The sequence below is a fragment of the Salvelinus namaycush genome, chromosome 6 (assembly GCF_016432855.1).
Source record: "Salvelinus namaycush isolate Seneca chromosome 6, SaNama_1.0, whole genome shotgun sequence".
NCBI classification, from domain to species: Eukaryota; Metazoa; Chordata; class Actinopteri; order Salmoniformes; family Salmonidae; genus Salvelinus; species Salvelinus namaycush.
In genome coordinates, this window is record NC_052312.1 from 39,349,602 (window position 1) to 39,366,709 (window position 17,108).

Sequence of the window (17,108 nt, forward strand, 5' to 3'; positions counted from 1 at the left end):
GCTCATGGCTTGGTTTTTGCTCTGACATGACCTGTCAACTGTGGGACCTTATACAGACAGATGTGTGCTTTTCTAAATCATGTCCAATCAATTGAATTTACCACAGGTGGACTCCAATCAAGTTGTAGAAACATCTCAAGGATGATCAATGGAAACAGGATGCACCTGAGCTCAATTTCGAGTCTCATTGGAAAGGGTCGTAATTTAATCCATTTTAGAATAAGGCTGTAACGTAACAAAATGTGGAAAAAGGTCAAGAGGTCTGAATACTTTCCGAATGCACTGTATGTGTGTGTGAGTGTATCGGGGGGGTTGTGGAAAAAAGCAGAAGACACATTCTCATCTCACATGGACTAATAAAGTATATATTATCTTATTAAATCATTACTATAAATTATATTATAAATTGATACAGAATCATTGTTATGTCTGGTCAACAGATTCTGTATAATGCAGTTTATTATGTTAGTGTATTCAGTATGTGCATTCTTCATAATAAAAATGAATACATCCAATCCCATGTTGTGCTGTCCATATCAATTGAATATTGTTTTCCCAATGTCCTTCCAACTTGTTCAATTGAATTGAACTCTCTTAAACATGGTTGATTGACAGATGATACATTTTTTGCATCTACTGCCATTTCAAGTTCTCACAACTAGATGAGGATATCAATCTACACAGAGAATATAGTACACAGTAGTTTATACAGAAGATCTATACCGAGATAGACATTCAAACCCAAGTGGACTCTAAACTGAACACTTAAAATGCAAACTTGAAATGACATCATTTTGATCTGAAACAACAGAGTCCAGATTGAAGAATTCACTTCAACACATAATGCCTTATTGACGTTTCAAAGAGGCAACACATTATGAAATCCAACCATTACAATAATTTAAAGGATATACTGATGGATGGGGAAAATGGTCAAGATAAGAATGAAAAATACATGTGAACAACACTAAGCCTGCCTTCATCACTCTGCCTGCCTGCCACTCCATCTTAGAGAGAGAGAGAGACAGAGAGACAGAGACAGAGAGACAGAGACAGAGAGAGAGAGAGAGAGAGAGAGAGAGAGAGAGAGAGAGAGAGAGAGAGAGAGAGAGAGAGAGAGAGAGAGAGAGAGAGAGAGAGAGAGAGAGAGAGAGAGAGAGAGAGAGAGAGAGAGAGAGAGAGAGACTGCAATAGCATTTAGTCGAGGAATTGTTTGTTAGTAGGATGTACCTTGGTGTGTTGAAGGACAGGTTCAAAGTAAATTGACTATTTTCCAACTAGATTTGAAAGTACATTACATGTAATAACAGCATATCTCATTGGGTGACCATGTCTGTATACTTATACACTATTAACCAATACTGCCATGTCTTTACCGGCAGTCTACAATGTTGTTTTGCAATGCTTTTCACAGTAATAACTGTTACTCATTGCAATGGCTGGATACCTACTGACATCTAGTGGTAAAGTCATTACTTGTTTGATTTAACATATTTTTTATTGTTGTTTTATATCCCTCTAGTGTGTGTTAGATCATTCATTATTGTTGGTTGGTACACTACACACATCTGCATTCCTGCCAGGATGCAGAGGGAAATGTGATAGTTCTGGTTTTGGTTTTGGTTTCATTTCCTGGAATATGAAAACGTAACTGTGGGTGGAGTTTTAGTCTGTGTCATATCTTTCTAACCAATATAACCTGCCCCTTGAGCCACAACCCTGTTAACTTGCTTTATGTATTTTAACCTTGACCAAGACAGAATAGCACACTGAGTGATACATTATAATGGCAGCCAGCTTGTCTCTCCTGGAGAAACACCTCTCTTGTCCCGTGTGTAGTGACATATTCAGCAACCCTGTCGTCCTCAAATGCAGCCACAGCTTCTGTGAGGAGTGTCTTCAGAAATACTGGAAGGATATGGACAATCTGCTGTGTCCTGTATGCAGTAAAGAGTGTTCAATTGAGCAACCAAGCCAAAGTTTGGTCTTAAAGAGTCTCTGTGAATCGTTCCAGAGAGGGAGTGAAAACGAGAAAGGATCTCAGCATATCTGCCAACTGCACAGAGAGAAACTCAAACTCTTCTGTTTTGATGACAAGCAGCCCATATGTGTTGTCTGTCACATATCAAAGAAACATAAAGGCCATGACTGCTGTCCCATTGAGGAGGCTCTGCCTGATTTGAAGGTCAGTTTGTGAAAGTATCTGTTCCCTTTGCTTTTATTTTAACTGGTCATTTCAATGTCATTATGTGACTGAGTAGAGAGTGGCTGGATTAAAGGCTGGTTTGGTTTTTACCAGGTTTACAATAATCCCTTTTAATTTATCTTTAGAGTGAAATCCAGCGTGTGAGTTCCACTTTGAAGAAGGAATTAGAAAACATGAACACAGCTAGGATGTGCCATTCAACCTGGGAGGCGCATATACAGGTATCTGTCATTAAAAAAATGTGTTTTTAAATATGGAAACATTTGAGCGGTGTTCAAGTTTAATCTTGTCTATTAGGGTCAAGCCCAGTGTGGAGAGGAGCAGATAAGGGAGGAGTTTAAGAAACTCCACCAGTTCCTGGAAGATGAAGAGACAGCCAGGATAGCTGCCCTGAGAAAGGAGGAGCAACAGAAATGTCAAGTGATGCGAAAAAGAGCTGAGCCTTTGACCAAGCAGATTTCAACCCTAATAGAGACTATTCAGATGATCAAGGACATGGATGTTGACACTATCACATTCCTTCAGGTAAGGGTAAAGATTTTTTAAATTACAAAGATGTAAATTCCCAACATGAGCTCATGAACTCACTGCAAAAACTGATGTTCGTCCAAAAGACGCAAGCGTCACACTGCTAGTCTGCAGTCAAATGTCTTATAACGCCTTGAAATTCTCAACCAGGTCGGAAATTGCCGGTGAATAATTTCACAACTGTAAATTATTTATTCCTCTGTGAGTTTTTTTTCAATTATCTCAGTGTCATCTGATATAACATAGTGACATATGTCCTTCTTTTTGTAGAATTACAAGGTCATACTTAATAGGTATGTTGTAAATTAAGTCCCATTTCATCCCTACTAAATACATGTTATGCTCCATTTACAACAGCACTGATGTTTATTATTCCCATAGAGCCGAATCCACAGCAACAGACACTGCAGATGCTGAGGTAGTGTCAGGAGCATTCATTGACATAGCCAAGCATGTGGGATCTCTGAAATTCAATGTCTGGAAGAAGATGCTTGGGATCGTTTACTATAGTAAGTCCAAGTTTTTCACAAATGTTGTTTTTTAATATCTTGACTATCTTACTGTAGCAAATAAGGCCACAATACTTTGGAAATACATGTATTTTTTCAATAGTTATTTGAAATGGTTTTATCTCCCAACACACCCACACACTTCAGTATTAAAGTACAATATTAAAGTACAAGGAACTTTCCCCTTAAGCTTCGGTGACCATGGATCCAAACACAGTGTCTGCAAGGCTCATACTGACTCATGACCTGACCACTGTGACATACATTGAGGAGAGGCAGAACCTTCCAGAAAATCCTGAGAGGCTAAAAATGGGAGTGTTGGGTTCTGAAGGTTACAGTAAAGGCAGACATTTTTGGGATGTAGAGGTAGGAGAAAGTGATAACTGGACCCTGGGAGTAGCCAAAGAGTCAATTGTGCGCAACAAGCCACTCAAAATGGAGCCTCAGAGCGGATTGTGGAGCATCAGATATATTAGTGGGAAATACAGAGTAGGTGTAAAACCACGCATCCAGATCAAGCTGGATGAGAGCCCACGAGTGATCAGAGTACGTCTGGACTGTGACCAGGGGGAGCTGACATTCTGTGATCCCACTAAGAGCACTATTCTGTACACCTTCAATGATACATTCACTGAAAAAGTGTTCCCATACTTCTACAGTACCAATCAGTTTGCCCCACTGCGCCTTTTGTCAGTTAGCCCCAACTTTGGGTAGAATATAAACATGAGTGGAGACAGGTTGCCAGGTTTATAATATGTGGGGACAAATATCTACTAACATGTATCAACTAGAGGGACCCCATTCTGTGAACTTTAGTTGAATCCAGCTCCATGTAAATAGCTGTAAGACACAAAGCATACTATGGTTATAAGTAGTGTCTAATTGATGCCAATGGAATGCATATATACCTTCTATATGGTAACAACTTTCTATCTCATAATGCTTGTACGAGTGTTTAAAGCAGTTGTTACATTATGTAAAATGTGTAAAGTACAGTCAATTATCTAAATAAATATTAAAAGTGTCTATTGCATTTCATGTTGTGCTTTTTTATTTAACTGAATGGACCTTCCTAATTATTTAAGTGGGTTTAGCTCATTTAATTAATTTACACATTATAAAATAAAGTTTCAATTTGCTACCATTACAAATATTCACCACTAAGGTACTAGACTGTTACTCCATTGTTTGTGTTTGTTGTCATTGTTGACTTTCTAAACAAATTATTTATTCATATTAAAAGTAATGTTTCATTAATGAGTTGTAATGCCATGAGCACTACAAATACATCATATAAATCAACTACTATTTGAATGCTAATGTCATAGCCGTGGGATGTATTTACTCCATTGATATTTACATTTTAGTTGTATGCCCACTCTTTGTCTATAGGCCCATTTTGCAGTGTGGCATTGAGCAACAGTGATCTCTACTGTATACCGGTAGTTGGAGATCCCCGTTTGGAGTAACAGTCTAGTACCACCAAATAATGAAACCAATGTGAACACGAAGTGGAACTGGTGGTAAAGTGTTAAAGAATGGCCTGCCTGGCTCCACCCCCATAATGATGTGTCACACCATAACAGGAAGAAGGAAGTCAAAACAGGTCTTGGCGTCGCAGATAAAACAAGGAGCTAGTTACGTGTGTTTGGTCGCTGTCCCCTGTAGACGAGTCTTGGATAGCAGGTGAGTGTCACTGTAACTTGTTCTATTAAAGCACTCCCAAACTAAACATCGACTTATCCTAGGACCTAGGCAGTAAGTATGGCTATTTTGAAGTTCAGACAGTATGTTGTTGAGCCCAAATAGTTAGCTAGGTAAAGTTAAAGTAAATACTGTACCTTACAGAGGCCATTAGCTAACTATAACACCAACAAGGGCTGGCTCTGGCTTTGTCTAATACCTACAGCTCTGTGTGTCCCTTTGCCCTACATTCCCTTCCAGAGGAGGAGTCACTTTCGTGTGAAGAAGGCATGGCTGCCCGATTCTCTCTCCCAGAGGAGGACCTCTGTTGCTCTGTGTGCTGTGACATCTTCAGGGATCCCGTGGTCCTCAAGTGCAGCCACAGTTTCTGTGCAGCCTGCTTACAGCAGTACTGGTCTGGGAAGGGGTCGGCCCGGGACTGCCCTCTCTGTAGGAGGGAGTTTGTGGACGAGCCGGTGGCCAGCCTCACCCTGAAAAACCTGTGTGACTCCTACATCCAGGAGAGTGGAGCGCTTGGGCCTACAGGGGAGCTGTGTGAACCGGGTGAGCTGTGCTCCCTTCACGGGGAGAGGCTGAAGCTGTTCTGTCTGCAGGACAAGGAGCCCATCTGTGTGGTCTGTCACACCTCCAGGAAACATAAAAACCATGAGTGCTGCCCGGTGGGAGAGGCTATAGGCGACATGAAGGTAATCTGGTGTTGTGATAGGCAGCCCTATAAATATAAATTGAGTTCTCTAGATAGCATTTTATGAGTTCAGAGGTGAACATGAAGGTAATGGGGAAAATGCTGGGAGTTTGAGCTAATCTGTTTTATGCCTTCTGCAACTGTTTGCCTTTTGAAGAACTGATATGTTTTGTTTATTCTTAGTCCAATTGTCTTTTTAATGTTCTTTGTAGGAGGAGATGAAGTCTGTGCTTACTTGTTTGCAAGTGAAGAGGGAAGCTTTTGACAAAATGAAGCAAAACTATGAAAATACAGTGACACACATTCAGGTAATGTTGGTGGTTGGTCATAGTATGAAATCAAAATCTCTCGTATGTTAACACACAATCCTAACAAAGGTCTCATTTCAGATCCAGGCCCGGTTTGTGGCAAAGACGATTCATGAGGAGTTTGAGACGCTCCACCATTTCCTCCAAGCTGAAGAGGCTGCTAGGCTTGCAGCTCTGAAAGAGGAGGAGGAGAGTAAGAGTGAGATGTTGAGGCAGAGTATGAGGGAGATGGACAGAACCCTGGCCTCCCTCTCTGACACAATCAGAGCCGTGGAGGAGGAGATGGCTTTGGAGGATATGTTTTTTCTCCAGAAATGCAAGCAGACAGTGAGAAGGTGAGTACATTACAACCCCTGGTGGTTTCACTGTCTACAGACCATTACATGATGAGTACTAACTCCTACTTTTTCTGGCTGTATAGTGCTCAGTCTAGCACACTGCAGGACCCAGTTATGGTCCTGGGAGCACTCATCGATGTGGCCAAGTACCTGGGCTCACTTCAATACAAAGTGTGGGAGAAGATGCAAGGGATTGTTAAATACAGTGAGTACTAACTGCAGAGCGTGTTGAACATCACTCGGTGTCAAGACTAGTCTATTTCGTTACATGATAGACTAAAACGTTAACTTTTTAAGCAATTAAAGTGCTTCTTAATGTGTATTGACACAGCAATTAGTGGTGAGAACCACTACATCATGGTAACTGGCTGTACTTTCTCCTCAGCGCCAGTGACTCTGGACCCCAACACGGCTGCCCCCTGGCTCCTGCTGTCTGATGACCTCACCAGTGTGAGGGACAGCGATGACAAACAGAAGCTTCCAGACAACCCTGAGAGGTTTGACCCTGACACAGGCGTACTGGGCTCTGAGGGCTTCAGCTCAGGAAAGCATGTCTGGGACGTGGAGGTTGGAGAGAACAGTGCCTGGGTCCTCGGTGTAGCCAAAGAGTCCATCCAGAGGAAAGACAAGGTCTCCTCCGTACTGAAGAATGGATACCTGTCCGTGTACTTTTACCACAAGATGTACTTTGCAGGGACCTCACCCCTGACGCGACTCAATCTGAAGAAGAGCCCTCAGAGGATCAGAGTGCAGCTAGACTGGGAGAAGGGGAGAGTGTGCTTCTCTGACCCAGCTGACAACACGCAGATCTACACTTTCAAACACACCTTTTCTGAGAGGGTCTTCCCCTATTTCTGGGTTGGCTGTAAGCAGTATCCTCTGAGGATTGAGCCATTAGAGGTCTCAGTGAAAGCTGTAGATCACACCTGAGAATGTGTTATGGAATTGTCTCTAGTGTCTTTCTTGATGTTGAGTTTATCTGTCATAAGAAAAAATCGAATAGATAAATAATATTTAAATATCTGCTACCTGTTGCCTTTAAATAAACACTGACATTTGATTTTCTAATGGACAAGTGTTGACATTTATTTGATTGTGTATGGAATAAAAGTTTAGTTTTCTGTGTGCAATAAAACTAAATAAAATGGAATATATCAGACTTGCTGTGGTGATCTTCCTTTTATTAGAAAATACAAAGATAACTTTGTGTCTGTGTGCAGACGTTATCAATCTCAAATAGTTAAACCATTCCTGTAATAACAGCTTCAAATGGTATCCCCTGAAATATACAAATGATCCTGTAAGAATATTGTTTGACGACGACTTCCAGATATGTTTTAGGCTTAACTATAAATGCCTTATTTAGTTACTCACCAATAAATACTTTTTTGAGTAAAACAAAACGTCGACAGATTCCTTAAGCCTGAAACACTGCACGTTGTCAGGTAAAAAGTAAGTTCATGTTCTGTTTATGCATCATGCGATGCAAGTCATTTAGCTAGTAAGTTTGTGCAAATTCGAGGACAGGAGAAACACGACGAAAAGCATAGGCAAAGTCTCAAGCATTCGTATTAATTAGTACCTTTTCATTAAATGTCCACAGGATATCTCTAAGCGTTTTTAGGATTCCAGCAAATTGGATTTTGGTTGTGATGAGTGTTGCCTTTGTTAAAACTATTAGGCTTTTGTTTTGTCAGAGACTCGAGATAGGATTGGGACATTTATTTTGTCCTTCAGGTAACGTTACCATGCTATGGGCTATTTTTGTTTCATCAGACCAGAGGACATTTCTCCAAAAAGTATGATCTTTGGCCCCATGTGCAGTTGCAAACCGTAGTCTGGCATTTTTATGGCGGTTTTGGAGCAGTGGCATCTTTCTTGCTGAGCGGCCTTTCAGGTTATGTCGATATAGGACTCGTTTTACTGTGGATATAGATACTCTTGTACCTGTTTCCTCCAGCATCTTCACAAGGTCCTTTGCTGTTGTTCTGGGACTGATTTGCACTTTTCGCACCAAAGTACGTTCATCTCTAGGAGACAGAACGTGTCTCCTTCCTGAGCGGTATGACAGCTGCGTGGTCCCATGGTGTATATACTTTCGTACTATTGTTTGTACAGATGAACGTGGTACCGTTTGGAAATTGCTCCCAAGGATGAACCAGACTTGTGGTCTACAATTTGTCTGATTTCTTTTGATTTTCTCATCATGTCAAGCAAAGAGTTTGAAGGTAGGCCTTGAAATACATACACAGGTACACCTCCAATTGACTCAAATTATGTCAATATGTCTATCAGAAGCTTCTAAAGCCATGCCATAATTTTCTGGAATTTTCCAAGCTGTTTAAAGGCACAGTCAATTTAGTGTATGTAAACTTATTTTAAAAATTCTTCAAGCTCTGTCAAGTTGGTTGTTGATCATTGCTTGACAGCCATTTTCAAGTCTTCCCATAGATTTCCAAGCCGATTTAAGTCAAAACTGTAACTATACCACTCAGGAACATTCGATGTCGCCTTGGTAAGCAACTCCAGTGTATATTTGTCCTTGTGTTTTAGGTTATTGTCCTGCTGAATGGTGAATTTGTTTCCCAGTGTCTGTTGGAAAGCAGACTGAAACATGTTTTCCTCTAGGATTTTTCCTGTGCATAGCTATATTCTGTTTCTTTTTATCCACAAAACTCCCTAGTCCTTGCTGATGACAAGCATACCCATAACATGATGCAACCACCACCATGCTTGAAAATATGAAGAGTGATGTGTTGGATTTGCCTGAAACATAACCCTTTGTATTCAGGACATAAAGTTAATTTCTTTGCCACATTTTTTGCAGTTTTACTTTAGTGCCTTATTGCAAACAGGATGCATGTTTTGGAATATTTTTTATTCTGTATCAATCAATCAAATGTATTTATAAAGCCCTTCTTACATCAGCTGATGTCACAAAGTGCTATACAGAAACCCAGCCTAAAACTCCAAACAGCAAGCAATGCAGGTGTAGAAGCACGGTGGCTAGGAAAAACTCCCTAGAAAGATCAGAACCTAGGAAGAAACCTAGAGAGGAACCAGGCTATGAGGGGTGGCCAGTCCTCTTCTGGCTGTGCCGGGTGGAGAGTATAACAGAACATGGCCAAGATGTTCAAATGTTCATAGATGACCAGCAGGGTCAAATAATAATAATCACAGTGGTTGTCGAGGGTGCAACAGGTCAGCACCTCAGGAGTAAATGTCAGTTGGCTTTTCATAGCCGATCATTCAGAGTATCTCTACTGCTCCTACTGTCTCTAGAGATTTGAAAACAGCAGGTCTGGGACAGGTAGCACATCCGGTGAACAGGTCAGGGTTCCATAGACGCAGGCAGAACAGTTGAAACTGGAGCAGCAGCACGGCCAGGTGGACTGGGGACAGCAAGGAGTCATCAGGCCAGGTAATCCTGCATGGTCCTAGGGCCCAGGTTCTGAGAGAGAGAGAGAGATAGAGAAAAGGAGAGAGAATTAGAGAGAGCATACTTAAATTCACACAGGACACTGGATAAAACAGGAGAAATACTCCAGATATAACAGACTAGCCCCCCAACACATAAACTACTGCAGCATAAATACTGGAGGCTGAGACAGGAGGTGTCGGGAGACACTGTTGCCCCATCAGACGATACCCCCGGACAGGGCCAAACAGGCAGGATATAACCCCACCCACTTTGCCAAAGCACAGCCCCCACACCACTAGAGGAATATCTTCAACCACCAACTTACCATCCTGAGACATGGCCGAGTATAGCCCACAAAGATCTCCGCCACGGCACAACCCAAGGGAGGGTTGTGAAGGAAGCCTGTTGACGTTGCTTCCAGAGGCAGTTTGGAACTTGGTAGTAAGTGTTGCCACCGAGGACAGACGATTATTGCGTGCTTCAGCACCCGGTGGTCCCGTTCTGTGATCTTGTGTGGCCCACCACTTCCCTGAGCCGTTGCTGCACCTAGAAGTTTCCACTTCACAAAAGCTCTTCAGTACGGGCCATTCTACTGCTTATGTTTGTCAATGAAAACATTTTATAAACCTGTCAGCAATGGGTGTTGCTGAAATAGCAGAGTCCACTAATTTGAAAGGGTGTCCACATACTTTTGGTCATGTAGTGTTACTCATAATTGGGGCCAGGAGAAATTCTCCACTCTTTTTCAAACCAGTAGTTCTGTCCAACAGCACCAAAAGGTTGATAGTGTCATCTCAAGCCACCTGTTGGCATTTAGACCCTGAAGGGGACGCACCTGTGTGGGAGGGGCTCGAAAGATACTCCTGACCTGTAAAATGACTAACCACGACTAACCATGTGTTCATTATGTTGAAATGTGATTGAAAGAGACTGCAGTGTTACCAGTAAAATGATTGAACTGCAGGTTAATGTCATAGGTCAGGTGGTAGAGAATTATTCAGGGTCCTACTCATAATACTGGAATCACACCATATTAGTACTAGTTCATCAATAATAACATCAACTACATTCACTAAAACAACCATCTACTTGTCTTGCATAGGACAGGTATCCTGCTGGATGGTCTGGCCGGCACATCCACCGAGCCTTCCCCGGCCAACTTCAGTGTAGACCCCCTGGGGGAGTTCAGCACCTGGTACCCCCCAGTGTGGACCCCTAGCTCCGTCCCAGACCAGGACTACAGCATGGTGGATGTGCCGGCCAGCACCCAGGCCTTCCAGAAGGTCCACAGCCTGTTCCACAAGACCCTGTCAGAGACCCGGGTGGAGATAGCCTCCGCCAGATCCAGAATGTCCTCCACTGGGACAAGTTCCAAAGGTGTGGATGGGGACTCCCTCTTTGATATGTATTCTTGTGAGAATAGCCATTCATTTTCCGCATCTATTGTATATGGCCGTCATGTGGGAATGGGATAAAGGATAGGGAAAAGATGGATAACATGGTGCGATATTACATCACACAACAGATAATTGTATTGATAAGGGTTATCCAAAGGAGATGGCTTTTTATTTTCCTGCTCCATTTGACCATGAATAAATGTAATACTGATAGAAACCTATTGAATTTAAGATGAATACATACATTAGGTGGCATTGTTTCTGTTGTAGGTAGAAGGAGCACATGCGGAAGCGCGGTGACACCAAGGAAGACGGGGCTCTGGAGAGGCACCTGTTCCACGGGACCGTCGGGGACTTCATTGAGGACATCTGTCACAACAACTTTGACCCGCGCGTCTCGGGAGTCAACGGGTTCGTGTACGGCTACAGCTCCTACTTCGCCCGCGACGCCTCCTACTCCAACACATTTGCTGCGGTGTCAACCTGACGCCGGGATGCGTCACATGTTCCTGGCCAAGGTGCTGGTAGGAAAGGTGAGCGTGGGCAAGTGCAAATATCACCGGCCGCCACCCATCAGATCCACGAAGGAGGACTACAACCTATACGACACCTGTGTGGACCAGCTGGTCCACCCCACCATCTTTGTATTTTTTGACCGGGGCCAGTGCTACCCCTACTACCTGATGAAATACAAAGAACTGCTAGTGGTGAACGTCAATGAGTAGGTTTGCCCTGGGAGAGCTAGTGTTGCTGCCTGTGACGGTAACTGTTGTTCACTGGATGTTCATTCCACACCAGACCGTACTGCAGCACCTTGCATTAAGGTGAAAGACAGCATTAAGAATAGATCAGTCAAAACTGCATCAAACAAAATGTTTGTGTATCCAGTCCAAAGGATAATGTTCAAAGCCTTCCAAAGACTTGGAATGTTTTTAGAATAGATATGTGTTTTATGAAGTTTTACAATTACCGTTTTTACAGTAAGTTTCTACAACGTCCCATTTTAAAATGGAATTATAAATGTAACACTAAAACAAGTTTGATATATTTTCTAAATGTTTTAATAATCAAAGCAATTGTAACACTTGGTAATGTAGAAAAAATACATTAAAAGTTCTAGATGTTGCTTTCAAAAAGGTTCTTAATGAACTGTAAAGTCGTTATGTTATTGAAAATAAATGGATTTACTGAATACATCAGGGGCAGTCGGTTCCGTTTATGATTAGGGAGGATTTATTTTTAACATCGCATAGTCTTATTTCTATTACAGAATATTGGATGACTGTCATTCATATTCCATTCACCCAGTTTAATGTAACACCGATAGGTTTAGGCTACTACATGATACTAACATTTTCCCTATACCCATCATGAGGTTGCTACAACCTAGCCTATGAATGAAAGTTTATACAGTAGTGATGTGAAAAAGTTTTTGCTGCCTTTCTATTTTTGATACTGAATGTTATCAGATCTTCAACCAAAACCCAATATTAGATCAAAAGCAAAAATAAATTGCTAAAAGGCAACACATTTGAAGTTTTGGAATGGCCTAGTCAAAGTCCTGACCTAATCTCAATTGTCAGAGTTACAGCAGCTCTGCATGGAAGAGTGGGCCAAAATTCCTCCACAGTGATGTGAGAGGCTGATCAACAACTACAGGAAGCGTTTGGTTGGAGTCATTGCAGCTAACTGGCACAACCAGTAATTGAGCTTAAGGGGGCACTTACTTTTTCCCACAGGGGCATTGGTGTTGCATAACTTTGTTTATTAAATAAATTATATAAGTATGTAATTGTGTTATTTGTTCACTCAGGTTCCCTTTATCTAATATTAGGTTTTGGTTGAAGATCTGATAACATTTAGTATAAAAAAATATGCAAAAGTAGAGAATTAGAAAGGGTGCAAATAAATGTTTTTTACTGAATACTTAAACTTACAAGGGGTCTTGTTCACTTTACAATATCTTAATTTATTCTATTTACAGTCATATTTCTGAAATTCAATTCCCCAAAAAGTGTCAGAAAGTTAAGTTATGAATGGAATGCAATTCCCCTTAAGTATCTTGTAGTAAAACTGTATATTTCTCTCTTTTATATATTTTGTACAAACAAACCCTTTCCCTCTTTCTAACAGTACATCTTGTGAATTAACTTTGTTTCCCGACACTGTCACACATAATCAGTGTTTGTCTTGTTTGGACAGGAATCAAATGCATCCTGCAGGTTACCCAGGAATGTTCCTAATTCTCGAAGAACAAGAATCACACTACTGGACAGAATCATCTCTATAGCATATCCATCCAGCTGAAACTTTAATCAAGGGTGACTTTTTCATGGTGCAAAATAGTTCAAACCTATGCAAAAAATACTGTAAAAGTAATAATTTGGCATTGTGATGTAATTTTTAACTTTTCTTCAGCAACGAGCATTGTGAAAAAGGCCACTATTTATGCATTTTTCAGTGTACTAAAAAATCTACTTAAATAACTTTTTATGGTCACCTTTTTATATATTTTTGCACCGATTTGAACTATTTTGCACCTTAAATGTCGCCCCAAAAGTAATTTCCCACGGGGCACAGACGTCAGTTCAACATCTAGTTTTGATTTACATTTGGTTGAGTTGCGAATTCAACGTGAAATCAACCAAACATTTGACCCAGTCATTGGATTTAAAAGTTGGGTTAAAAAAAAGACAAAATTCCTTTTTGTAAATCCAATCAGTGTTCCACGTTGATTCAAAGTCATCACCTCAAATGTTGGGGTTGAAATGACGTGGAAACAACGTTGATCCAACCAGTTCTGGCCCAGTGGGTTCTCAATGACTTCATGGTACAGTACAAGTGTAGTCTGCTGAACAGAGTAGCACTTCCAGTTACAGTACATATATAATGTAGTGTTATTATCCAATCTGGTGTAATTTTAAATGGGTAGATAAGTTTGGCATATAATGTAGACTGAGTACAGGGTGACCGTTGTCACTTGGAATCCAAACGGAATATTCCTCTATTGTTTGGATTCCAGGCTAACTCTTTTGTATTCCACACATTGAAATTACATTTAGGACTGACATTTCGTGATATTTGACAATGAGCCGTATGTCCAAACATTAAGACATATCTTATATAAAACTATAATAAAATCCTTTAATCGTGCTTGCTGGGCAACTCTATTGACTTTCCCGTGAGGTTTTAACTTGACATGGGGCTAAGACATCACAAAATGACATGTACAAAGGAATTGCAGTAAGAAATGTTCCGTTCCAAACTCCTCCGAATGCTACTGAGATACGTTAGTAAAAGTGTGTTTTTAAAACAAGAAAACAGATGAGGACACATTGGATGGACATGCATGACTTCAAGACTTTCTGATATGCAGGCAAATAAATGTGATTACGAGAAATTCATCTTCAAGAGGAAGAAAATAAAAAAGGGTTGAAATAGTTTTAACGTTAGAATTATTGAACATCTTGATGCTGCAAAATGGCTGGAAACCAAAGCCACGTGACCATTTGAAGACAGTGAGGTGAATTTTAGGATATAGGCCATAAAGTTTCCAGAGTTGGTCAAAAGAATCGCACAACAGTGATTGTGGAAGGCAACAGAATGTAAAATGACACTTGGAATCAACATTAAAGGCAACTTTAAAAACATAAAAACAAACAAACTCATAAGTTCATCAGGCATGTTTTGAGGCCTATAAAACATTCAAATCTGATATAAAATCAAAGACACCATATCCTGTGACCTGGTCTAGTCTGTGTTAGTCCTGTCCCTAACAGGAAGTGCCCACGACAGTTTGGTCTATGATGCTTGGTGTCCTTTTTCCCTTTCAATCAATTTCAATACACATAAAATCACCAATATACAACAGCTAAAGCAACAAAAAGCAATACAAACTCAATGAAACAGAACTACAGATAAATACAAATGAAAACAAAGGCGCCTTGATGATTTGTGACCAGTTTCCCTTTGCGGACGGTAATTTCATTTTTCTGCCGATAAGGAAAATCCTATATCCTCCACCCAAATCTACTTGCTTTTGTCCTCTCTTTCACACACCCACTCTCTTCATCCGCTCTCCAAGTCAGCGTGATTCGTGTGCCATGATTGGATGTACCACGTAGGGGTGAGAGGTCATAGTTCATGATTATTTTCATAGTGGCAGACTGCTGGTGAGCTGTACAAGGAAGGCGCTGAATCCTGTGAGGGGGAGGTGGAGGGATGATGTTGTGGAGTTGGCGTTGTCCTGGAGGGGGAGGGAGTGGGTTGAAAAGGCCATGGAGGGAATGGCGAGTTAGGAATCGTGATGGGGTTGGTCACTCGCAGGCCAGTTTGCTGTCGAAACTGGACAGGCCAATGGCGAAGGCTTGCAGGGCACACATGGGGTAGTTGTAGTCTAAGGTGAATACGTCCTCGGCCACTCTGCCAAACTGCATTACGATGTAGTCCGCTGAGGGAAGAGAGAAGAGATGACTCAATAATGTGAAATCATTATTCCATTCTACCCAAGGAGAGGGAGTGAGAGAGTGGGAAATAGAGAAAGTGAAAAAGAGCGAGAGAGAAAGAAAGAGAAGAGAGAAAGAGTCAAGAGAAGCACTGACGGATCGACTCACGATCGTTGTCGTGGACGATCTGAAAGTTCTTGACAGAGGCCTGTGTGACGCGGCCGTGGAAATTGAGCACGTAGGACTGGGTGTCGTCGTTCCACACAGGGGCCTTGTTGTGCAGCTCGATCAGGTTCTCCAGTGAATGGTTCTGCCACTTACTTAGAAGGCTGTCCTGCTCCTGGAAACACACAAACAGGGTTGTATTCATTAGGCACTAAACAGAAGAAATAGGACTGAAACGGAGTGACAACCTTGACTTATCCAATAAGAACGCTCAATTTAGTTTTCCATTGCGTGCCCTAATGAATACGAACCAGACATCCAAACCATCTGATCTGACGTCACTCCACAGTGACCACATCTCACAGCCCTTAGTGGGTTAGCCTCAGTTTCCATTACATGATGTTGACTTCAATACTCACTCCATTATTCAGATTGTGCTAAATGATTTTCTATTTCAAGATGTAAGAATGCCAGAGTCTTAAACCTATTAGGGCTATGCGTCCCGCTAGCGGGACAACTTCCGGTGAATCTGGACGGCGCGCAATTCAAATAAATAACCAGAAAAATTATGGAAATTAAACATTTAGGTACATATAAGTGTCTTATCAGTTGAAAGCTTAAATTCTTGTTAATCTAACTGCACTGTCCGATTTACAGTAGCTATTACAGCGAAAACATGCCATGCGATTGTTTGAGGATGGCGCCCCACATCAAAATATTTTTTCACCAGCACAGGTTTCATAAATTCACAAATAGCGATTAAATATTCACTTACTTTTTGAAAAATGTTCCTCTGATTTGTCATCCAAAGGGTCCCAGCTATAACATGGTGTTGTTTTGTTAGATAAAATCCTTCTTTATATCCCAAAAAAGTCTGTTTAGTTGGCGCCATTGATTTGAGTAATCCACTCGTTCAACATGCAGAGAAAGGAATCCGAAAATCTACCCCTAAACTTTGTTTCAACAAATCAAAATATGTTTCTATTTACTCCTCGGATACCCTAAAATGTAATCAAACTATAATATTCTTACGGAAAGAAGTATGTTCAATAGGAAACCGATTTTAGAAGGTGCGTCCTGTCTTCATGGCGCGCGCAAACACGAATTTCCAAGACTGTGCCCCTGTACTAAAACTGATATTTATTTTTCGTTTTTGAAATTACAAGCCTTAAACCTTGAACACAGACTGCTGACACCCTGTGGACGTCATAGGAATTGCATCCAGGAAGATCATTTTCAGTATGACCTTATACTTGCCATTCTAAGAGGATGGTCTCTACAAAAAAAAAAAATTACGGTTGGTTTTTCTTTGGATTTTCTCCTACCCTATCTATTGTGTTATATTCTCCTACATTATTTTAACATTTCTACAAACTTCAAAGTGTTTTATTTCCAATGGTAC

The 17,108-nt window shown here is 41.1% G+C and overlaps 2 protein-coding genes across 6 annotated transcripts in view; one reads left to right on the forward strand and one right to left on the reverse strand.

The window, feature by feature from the left end:
* Nucleotides 1-1,741: 1,741 nt before the first annotated feature.
* Nucleotides 1,742-7,437, forward strand: LOC120049974 (zinc-binding protein A33-like). 5 transcript variants are annotated; one of them, XM_038996519.1, is made up of 11 exons: nt 1,742-2,185; nt 2,332-2,427; nt 2,504-2,731; nt 3,005-3,027; nt 3,116-3,243; nt 4,830-4,929; nt 5,188-5,633; nt 5,845-5,940; nt 6,022-6,275; nt 6,362-6,483; nt 6,664-7,437. In XM_038996519.1, the coding sequence occupies exons 7-11, from the start codon at nt 5,217-5,219 to the stop codon at nt 7,206-7,208; spliced, it is 1,434 nt and encodes a 477-aa protein (XP_038852447.1). In that variant the 5' UTR covers nt 1,742-2,185; nt 2,332-2,427; nt 2,504-2,731; nt 3,005-3,027; nt 3,116-3,243; nt 4,830-4,929; nt 5,188-5,216; the 3' UTR covers nt 7,209-7,437. The 5 variants fall into 5 exon arrangements, with proteins under 5 accessions (XP_038852447.1, XP_038852452.1, XP_038852450.1 ...); XM_038996524.1 differs by lacking the exon at nt 5,845-5,940; XM_038996522.1 differs by lacking the exon at nt 3,005-3,027 and having other exon boundaries at nt 3,092-3,243.
* A 4,790-nt stretch (nt 7,438-12,227) lies between these two features.
* The window catches only part of LOC120049975 (tubby-related protein 3-like), a 40,138-nt gene continuing 35,257 nt past the window's right edge, over nt 12,228-17,108 (reverse strand). Inside the window, exons 11-12 of the mRNA XM_038996525.1 lie at nt 15,710-15,881; nt 12,228-15,546 (exon numbers count right to left, since the gene is read on the reverse strand). Of these exons, the coding sequence (XP_038852453.1) occupies nt 15,413-15,546; nt 15,710-15,881 (306 nt within the window). The 3' untranslated portion in view covers nt 12,228-15,412. The remainder of the gene's footprint in view (nt 15,547-15,709; nt 15,882-17,108) is intronic.